The 9,823-nt window shown below is 42.0% G+C and overlaps 1 protein-coding gene across 1 annotated transcript in view; it reads right to left on the bottom strand.

The window, feature by feature from the left end:
- Positions 1–9,823, bottom strand: part of adamtsl2 (ADAMTS-like 2) — a 251,356-nt gene that overhangs the window by 74,750 nt on the left and 166,783 nt on the right. The window contains exon 17 of the mRNA XM_043719728.1: positions 3,588–3,801. Within this exon, the coding sequence (XP_043575663.1) occupies positions 3,588–3,801 (214 nt within the window). The remainder of the gene's footprint in view (positions 1–3,587; positions 3,802–9,823) is intronic.

Below are 9,823 nucleotides of genomic sequence, written 5' to 3'. Positions count from 1 at the left end.
CAGCACCGCCTTCTTGACCTGCAATCTTCTTCCCAACCTCTCCGCCCCCATCCCCTCTCCGGCCTATCACCCTCACCTTAACCTCCTTCCACCTATCGCATTCCTAACACCCCTCCCCCAAGTCCCTCTTCCCTACCTTTTATCTTAGCTGCTCAGCACACCTTCCTCATTCCTGAAGAAGGGCTCATGCCCGAAACGTCGATTCTCCTGCTCCTTGGATGCTGCCGACTTGCTGCGCTTTTCCAGCAACACATTTTTCAGCTCTGATCTCCAGCATCTGCAGTCCTCACTTTCTCCTAAACCCAAGTGCTGCCATACTACCTCCATTATCTCTGCATTCTTAGCTCTGTTCAGCAATGCTAATTCCAGTTTACCTACCAAATGAATCAACATGGTCTTTCAAAGTTCCTTTCAGATTGTTAGGGACAATGCTGCCAATCTACAGGAACACGTTTGCCATTTCCAGGACCAGTTTTAATTGCAGTACGAACTCGGTTTTTTTCTTCACCTGCAGTATTTTCTAATACCACATCCAAATTCTTTTTGCCTCTGTTTCAATTAACCCCTGATGAGCCCCCAAACTCTTACGTCTCACTGACGAAGTGCATTGAAAATCAAACATGCTACTGTCAGAGCTGCCGCAAATGTTAAAGTTTTAAAAAATTATGCAGAATTCCCTAATTTACCTGTCTTTTAGACCCAGGATAACAGAAAGCATGGATCAGGATTTTTTTACTTATCAAGAATGTTGATTAATAAATTGATTTTAGATAGAGGTAGACAATTATAAACTGTTGGTATGCATAACTCTACTAGGTAAAATTCTAACCCTCTTATAAACTTCCCTTCAACACTGATATACACACACAGACAGGAAAAAGATATGGAAGTTGAGGACAGAAGAAAAGACTGGATTCCTGTCTAAAGGATTTGCTAAGATGATGCTTGTGCTGATCAGAACTGTGCTTCCTGATCTTCCTTTAGATATTTTCATCTGTTTGCAGGAGGCACAGAATGACTGGTTCCCAAGCGTAAAGGTCTTTGATTTATCAATCAAATGTCACAGCTTACAGCAACTGCAAAGGGAGTTAAACTGGCTACCTTCAGACTTAAGATGCTTTTTTTATGTAGAGCAAAAGCAGCTCCTTTCTCTCCAAAGGTCTGTAGTTTTCTATCAAAACAATTACACAGAGAAGATGTTTAGCTACCTAGAAGCCAATCACATAGTTATTGGCAGGCAAAAGGCTTTTGACATCGATAACTGGTCAATAATCCTCAGGACAATCAGGTATTTGTTGTCAGCCAAAGCTCCATTCTATTAGATATGGAAGTCCCTTAAAAAATGAATTTGCCTAGAATTTATGTATAATGTGAAAATTTCATTTAACAGCTATTACAGCAGGAATTGACTTTCTAAAACTCTAGCATATGAAAACAAAGATAAGAATTACAAAAAGAAAGCAGTCATGATACACATTTAACAAGTGTCAACAATTTATCCAGTGCCAAACATGCCTTATTATCAGTGTCTTGTTTTCAAAAATAAGAAGTATTTGCTTTAGAAAAACTGATAAATTAATCCTCAGATGAAAGCAAGCAAAAGGACAATACTCATTCTACATTATAAGTGGCTGTCCCATAGCCACTGCCAAGAGGGATCAAACAATTGATTAATGCGGCGTAAGTTACCTGCCCCGAGAAATATAATCTTATGTGGATTTATTTTTGTGTTTTCCACACTCCCTACTGTATAAAATTGAGTTTCTCCCCTTATTGTATTTGAATTGCAGCTGATGTAGGTGATTGTTTTCTTGCACTCAAAGAAATGAGCACAGACTTGTCACTGCATCAAGCCCTGTGCCTGCTTTCAGATCTGATCCAATATTTTCCTCTTTTATTCTAAAACTTGAAAACCTCAGAATGAAAATTTCTTAGAAATAGGAATCTTTTGCAATTTCCCTTTTGGATTTATTAATGTAAACTGAATTGCAAACAATACATCTTATCTTTGTTTATCTTGGATTGTGGAGAAATCTGTCCTAAAACAAAGAAACCATGGAAGGTGACGTTGTTGTTTTAAAACAAGTTATTGGAACTTGTTGTAAGTTGAATTTACGCTGTTGCTTTGTTCAAGTAGGAGCCAAAGTGAACAATAGGGAACAGAAAGCCTCTAGTCTCTAAAAAGTTCGCACTCTCCCTGCAGAAGTAACTTGGAAATTGAAACAAAAACAGAAATTGCTGGAGGAGCTCAACAGAGCTGACAGCATCTGTGGAGATAGTGCAGTTAACATTTCAGGTCCAGCGACCCTTCTTCAGAAAGAATTGGAAAATATCTTGCTATTCTCACTCACCATTTCCACACAAGCTTCCTCTAACAAGAGATTAAGAGATTAAAAAAGTAGTGATTCTCCAGCCTGTATCTGAAGTAAAGAACTGAAGGGTTTCGAAATGAAGAAGACTGGAGGTCAGGACCAGAAGAAGCAAAAGGGCAGTAAGACCTTAAGGCACAGGAGCAGAAATAGGCCATTCAGCTCATCGGGTCTGCTCAGTCATTCAGAGTGATCATGGCTGATCTGATAATCGTCAGCTCTTCTTTCCTGCTATTTCCCATAACCCTTTATTTCCTTACTGATTAAAAATCTATCCATCTCAGCCTTGAATATATTTAATGACTCAGCCATCACAGTCTTGTGTAATGAAGAATTCCACAGATTCACTACCCTCAAAGGTTAAAAAAATTGCTCAAATCTGACTTAAATGCATGGCCCCATATTGAGACTATGCCCTTTTGTCCTTGAGTCTCCCACATGGGAATTAATCTTTCTGCGTCTATCCTGTCAAGTCACCTATGAATCTTGTGTGATTCAAGAAGATCACCTCTCATTCTTCCAAATTCCAACAAGTAGAGGCCCAACACATTCAATCTCTCCTCATAAAATAGTCCTTCCAAAGTTGGTAATCAGTCTGAACCTTCTCTGGACTATCGCCAATGCCAGCATATCTTGCCTTAGCTAAGGCGCCCAACCTGTTCACAGTATTCCAGTTGTGACCTGATTATGCCTTTTATAGTTTTAGCAAAACCTCCCTACCTTCATATGCCATTCCCTTCGTCTTCCCTATTACCCACTGAACTTGGATGCTGGCCTTTTTATAATTCATGGACAAGGACACCTTGTTGAACCATGTGGATTGGTTCTACTGAGTGTGTTCTTTTAACATATTTTCTCTACATATAACATCTATGTTTCTTTTGTTTGTCTATGTTTCTCTCCATGGGTGCTTAGGGGTTTCAGGAGGGATAGGGCTACAAGCTGATAATTCACATTTTGCTTGCTTGTTGTTAGAACTGATTTATTTGTAACAAATATTAATCTCTTGTTAAGAACAGAAACGTTGCCAGTGTTTTCTGTTAACCTGAGTGATCAGACAGGAGAATTGAGGACTTTGAGTAATTTGATTAGAACTTTAACTAATGAGACAATCCCAAGAGAAATGGGGCCTGAGTATCAGTTCACTTTACCAGATAGATTATCACAATTAACATTGGGAGGATGGACTAGTTAAATGGAAAAAAATAGTAATCCTACCTCTGACCACTCCGACATCTCCCACTGTGGGCCACAAGATGGGTTTTTGCAGGTTTTATGTTCAGATGGCTTGGAGAGATCAGCAGATTCACACATTTCATTGTACACTGAACTGTCAAACCCTGCAGAGAGAATCTTCCAGCAGCGGACTATTCTGAATTGGTGTCCTTCTCCACAGGTACGTGAGCATTCACTCCAACTGCTAGTCTCCCATCTGCAAATGTTATTTATTTTAAGGATAAGTCAGTGCATACTCTCTGTTTTTTATTATTGATTAAAAAAAGAATCAACCAAAGGAAAAGTAGAAACAGTATTTACGGTCTGAAGGTACAGAGTCCTAGTTCAGGATTTTCTTAAGGTTAACGTGGAGGTTCACTTGGCAGTTATGAGGCAAATGTAATGTTAGCATTCATTTCAAGAGGGCTAGAATACAAGAGCAGATATATATTACTGAGGCAATGTGGTGCACTGATAGTATCCCTACCTTTCAGCCAGAAGGCCTCAGTCAAGTCCCATTTTTCAGAAGTGTGTAGTAAAATTTCTGAACAGGTTGATTAGAAAATAGGTGAGGCTGTGGCCAGACATCTAATGAAGGATGTACTGGTGTTGGAAGGAGTTCAGAGGAGGTTTACAAGAATGATCCTGGGAATGATTGAGGACTCTGGATCTGTACTCGATGGGATTTAGAAGGATGGGGGAGTGGGGAGGCCTCATTGAAACTTACAGAATACCAAGAGACCTGGATAGAGTTGATGTGGAGATGTTTCCACCTGTAGGAAAGACTAGCACATGAGGGCACAGTCCCAGAGTAAAGGATCGACTGTTTAGAACCTAGATGAGGAAGAATTTCTTAGGTAAAAAGGCAGTGAATCTGTGGAACTCATTGCTGCAGAAGGCTGTACTGGCCAAGTCATTGAGTGTATTTAAGACAGAGATGATTAGGTTCTTGATTAGTAAGAGATCAAGGATTACAGGAAGAAGGCAGGAGAATGTGGTTGAGAGATGTATCAGCAATGATTGAATAGTGGAGCAGACTTGATGGGCCTAATGGCCGAATTCTGCTCCTATAATTTATGGTCTTATGAGAAACTTTGGAAAATGTGATGAAACAGAGAAAAGAAAATGGTTTAAACTTAGAACAAATTGCCCAGGAAGACAACCATGGCCATTAACATCAGTTATACTAAGAGGCAGTTGGACCAACCTTAAGAGGAAATCAACTGGGAAACATGCAGTGGTTTGTTTTTGAAATTGGGGTTGGTAAATCGATTAAAATGTTTCTAAATTTAGGCTTAATGTCATTTTATGCCTTTAGAATCTGTGAATTTCTTTTAAAACAGAAAATGTAAATGCCTTTTTTCCATGAATTACTTACAAGCTTTTCACCAAACTTAGACACGTAGAAGTACACACATCATCTGTTTGCATCTAAAGATTTATTTTTCTTCCTTAGCAAAGCAAATTAGCCTAAATGGTTTCATTTGATCAGATGCAGATTATACCATAGGCTCAATTTCTATTGATCCTTGGGTCTCTTGGTTCATGGTTCCAGATTTCATTGTTGCACTTTGCACCAGCACTGGCACCTCTCATTGCAATGCTGCCAACAGAACACTTTGCACACAGGGATAGGCACCAAACTCTAGGACTGGACCAGGGTGCATTTCAAGCCTCCTTGCTTGGTCTCTTCACACTCTCTCACTTTGCAACTATTTTAATACTCACAGCATCGCTGCCTTGCTTGGTCTTGCTTTGACCCTTCAGACAGATCTGAAAAGGCTCAAAGTACATTTGTCTTGCCTTGCTGTTTAAACAGTTCATGGACTCAACACGTTGCTGTACAAAACTTTGTCAATTTCATATATGTCATATGCTAGCAGGTTATGGAACAAACACACTGTATGTGTACATTACATTAGATTAGATTCCTTACAGTGGGAAAACAGGCCCTTGGGTCCAACAAGTCCACACTGACCCTCCGAAGAGTAACCCACTCAGACCCATTTCCTCTGAATAATGGACCTAACACTATGGGCAATTTAGAACGGCCAATTCACCTGACCTGCACATCTTTGGACTGTGGGAGAAGACAGGAGCACCCGGAGGAAACCCACGCAGACACGGGGAGAATGTGTAAACTCCACACAGACAGTCGCCCAAAGCTGGAATCAAACCTGGGTCCCTGGTGCTGTGAGACAGCAGTGCTAACCACTGAGCCACCATGCTGTCCCTATAGAACATTACATAGAACATTACAGCACAGTACAGACTCTTTGGCCCTCGATGTTGCGCCGACCTGTGAAACCAATCTGAAGCCGATCTATCCTACACTATTCCATTTCCATCCAAAGACATTTAAATGCCCTTAAAGTTGGCAAGTCTACTATTGTTGCAGGAAGGATGTTCCATGCCCTTACCACTCTCTGAGTAAGAACCTATCTCTGACATCTGACCTATATCTATCACCCCTCAATTTAAAGCTATGTCCCCTCGTGCTAGCCATCACCATCCGAGGAAAAAGGCTCTCACAGTCCACCCTATCTAATCCTCTGATTATCTTACATATCTTTATTAAGTCACCTTTTAAACTCCTTCTCTTTAACAAAAACAGCATTAAGTCCCTCAGCCTTTCCTCGTAAGACCTTCCCTCCAAACCAGGAAACAGTTGCCAGGATCATGGTACCGTGGCGGGCATTGCTGTTCAGAGGGCAGGAAAAAGACTCGTAGGGCCATAGTCGTAGGGGATTCTATGGAAGGGGAGTAGATAGGCAGTTCTGTGGCTGAAAACGAGATTCCTGGATGGTATGTTGCCTCCCAGGTGCTCGGGTCAGGAACGTCATCGATCGGCTGCAGAGCATTCTGAAAGGGGAGGGTCAACTGCCAGTTGTCATGGTGCATATAGGCACCAATGATATAAGTCAAAAAATGAGATGAGGTCCTGAAAGCAGAATTCAGGGAGAGAAGTTAAAGAGGAGGACCTCAAAAGTAGCAATCTCAGGATTGCTACGAGTGCCACATGCTAACCAGGGTAGAAATGAAAGAATAGGCAGGATGAACACGTGACTTGAGGAATTGCGTAGGAGGGAGGGGTTCAGATTTGTGGGACATAGAGCCCGGTTCTGGGGAAGATAGGACTATTACAAATTGGACAGTCTACACCTGAACCAGACTGGAACTAATGTCCTTGAGGGAAATTTTTGCTACTGCTATTGAGGAGGTTTTAAACTCATGTGGCAGGGGACTGGGAACCAGATGAGAAGACAAGTAGACAGTGAGGTAAAAACTAGAGACTGTAAGGATCATGAAGTTAGCATTACCAAGGGAAGAGTAGGCAGACAGCAGATGTTCACAAAAGAACTGGTGGCATGAAGCGCATATACTTTAATGCAAGGAGTATAGTGGGTAAGGTAGATGAACTTAGGGCTTGGATTGGTGCCTGGGTGTATGGCATTATTGCAATCACAGACACTTAGTTGAAAGAAAGGCATGATTGGCAACTAAATGTTCCAGGATATAGATGCTTCAGACAGGACAGGTAGGGAAGTATCTGTAGGGGGAGAGGAGTTGCATTGCTGGTCAGGGATGATATCATTGCTGTGCTAAAGGAGGACACTGTGGAGGGCTTGAGCAGTGAGGCATTATAGGTGGAGCTGAAAATAAAAAGGCTGCAGTCATATTGTGGGGGCTATAAACAGATAATGAAAGATGTAGAGACAACAGGGTGATGGTGATGGGAGATTTTAATTTTCCCAACATTGACTGGGCTACACTTAGTATCAGAGGTCTGGATGGGGCATTTGTAAGGAGCTTCCAGGAAGGTTTTCTGGAGCAGTACGTCAATAGTCCGATAAGGGAAGGGGCCATATTAGACCTGGTGTTAGGGAATGAGCCAGGCCAAGTGGTAGAAGTTGCAGTGGGGGATTTCTTTGGGAATAGTGACCACAGTTCTGAAAGTTTTAGAATACTTGTAGATAAAGATGAGAGTGGTCCTAAGGGATGAGTACTAAACTGAGCCAAGGCCAATTATATCAAAATTAGGCAGGAGCTGGGAAATGTGGATTGGACACAGCTATTTGGAGGAAAGTCCACATCTGATATGTGGGAGGCTTTCAAAAATATGTTGAAGATAGTGCAGGATAGACATGTCCCTTCGAAATCAAGGGATAGGAAAAGCAAGATTCGTGAACTGTGGATGACAGGAGAAATTGTGTGACTAGCCAAGAGGAAAAGGGAAGCATACATCAGGTCCATGTAGCTAAGAACAGAACGGGCCTTGGAGGAATATCGGGAGAGTAGGACCAATCTTAAATGAGGAATCAAGCAGGCTAAATGGGGTCATGAAATAACTTTAGTGAGCAGAATTAAGGAAAATCCCAAGGCCTTTTATTCTTATATAAGAAGCAAGAGGGTAACCAGAGAAAAGGTTGGTCCACTAAAGGATAAAGAAGGTTGTGTCGAATCTGAGAAAATGGGTGAGATTCTCAATGATTACTTTGCATCAGTGTTCATTGGGGAACTGGGGGTGATGAATGCTGAGATTAAAGGTAGAAGTTTGTTTACTTTGGATCACATTAACATAAGGAGGGAAGATGTGTTGGCTAGGCTAAAGGATATTAAACGTGGACAAATCCTCAGGACCGGATGGGACCTATCACAGGTTGCTGAGGAAGGGGAAAAAGGAAGTAGGTGGGGCCCTGACATATATCTTTGTAACATCCTTAAACACAGGTGAGGTGCAGGAGGACTGGAAGGTTGCTCATGTTGTGCCCCTGTACAAGAAGGGTAGTAGGGATATTCCAGGTAACTACAGACCAGTGAGCCTGACGTCAGTGGTGGGAAAGTTGCTGGAGAAGGTACTGTGCAGGGTAGATTGTGCCTTACCAACTTAATAGAGTTCTTTGAGGAAGTGACCAAGTTGGTAGGTGAAGGAAGGACTGTAGATGTCATATACATGGACTTCAGTAAGGCATTTGATAAGGTTACCTATGGTAAACTAATGGAGACAGTGAAGTCACATGGTGTGCAGGGTATTCTAGCTAGGTGGATAAAGAACTGGTTGAGCAACAGGAGACAGAGTGTAGAAGTTGAAGGGAGTTTCTCAAAATGGAGAAAGGTGACCAATGGTGTTCCACAGGGGTCAGTGCTGGGGCCACTGTTGTTTGTGATATACATAAATGATCTGGTAAAGGGCATTATTGGTCTGATCAATAAGTTTGCAGACGACACCAAGATTGGTGGAGTAGCAGAAAGCATAGGGGACTGTCAAAGAATGCAGGAGGATATAGATAGACTGGAGAATTGGATGGAGAATTGGCAGATGGAGTTCAATCCAGGCAAATGTGAGGTGATGCATTTTGGGAAGTCTAATTCCAGAGCCAACTATATTGTAAATGGAAGAGTCTTGGTAAAAGTTGATGAGCAGAGAGATCTGGGAGTTCAGGTCCATTGTACCCTGAAGGTGGCTGCATAGGTGAATAGAGTGGTCAAGAAGGCATATAGTATGCTTGCCTTCATCGGACGGGGTATTGAGTATAAGAGCTGGCAGGTCATGTTAAAATTGCACAAGACTTTGGTTCAGCTAAACTTAGAATACTGTGTACAGTTCTGGCCGCCACATTACCAAAAGGATGTGGATGCTTTGGAGAGGGTGCAGAGAAGATTTACGAGGATGTTGTGAGGAAGATGCTAACTATGAAGAGAGGTTGAGTAGGTTAGGATTATTTTCATTAGGAAAAAGGAGATTATGGGGGGACCTGATTGAGGTCTATAAAATCATGGAGGGTATAAACAGGGTAGATAGAGATAAGCTTTTTTCCAGGGTGAGGGATTCAATAATGAGAAGTCACATGTTCAAGGTGAGAGGTGAAAGGTTTAAGGGAGATGTACGTGGCAAATACTTTACACAGAGGGTGGTAGGTGCCTGGAATGCATTGCCAGCAAGTTAGATGAGGTATGCATAGGTGTGTGGGAAAAGGTTTGTCACCCTGCCTACCCATAGTAGGCCCACGCAGAACATAGGAAAGCTAACTTGGAAAAACTATACCAAAAACACCCAGAATGCCTCAGCAGTGACCAAACTGGCTGACAAGCAAAACCAGACAGCACTGGCAGAGAAGGAAATACACTTACCAAAAACACACTAACAATACCCGGTCAACACAGCTGTCCCAAAGCCTGAGGGCTGTCTCATAACACAGCAATACCAAAGCCACACAAAGAACAGGTCAGACGGAGAG

This window comes from Chiloscyllium plagiosum, chromosome 30 (assembly GCF_004010195.1).
Source record: "Chiloscyllium plagiosum isolate BGI_BamShark_2017 chromosome 30, ASM401019v2, whole genome shotgun sequence".
Lineage (NCBI taxonomy): Eukaryota > Metazoa > Chordata > Chondrichthyes > Orectolobiformes > Hemiscylliidae > Chiloscyllium > Chiloscyllium plagiosum.
This window is presented reverse-complemented; position numbering and strand designations above follow the sequence as displayed.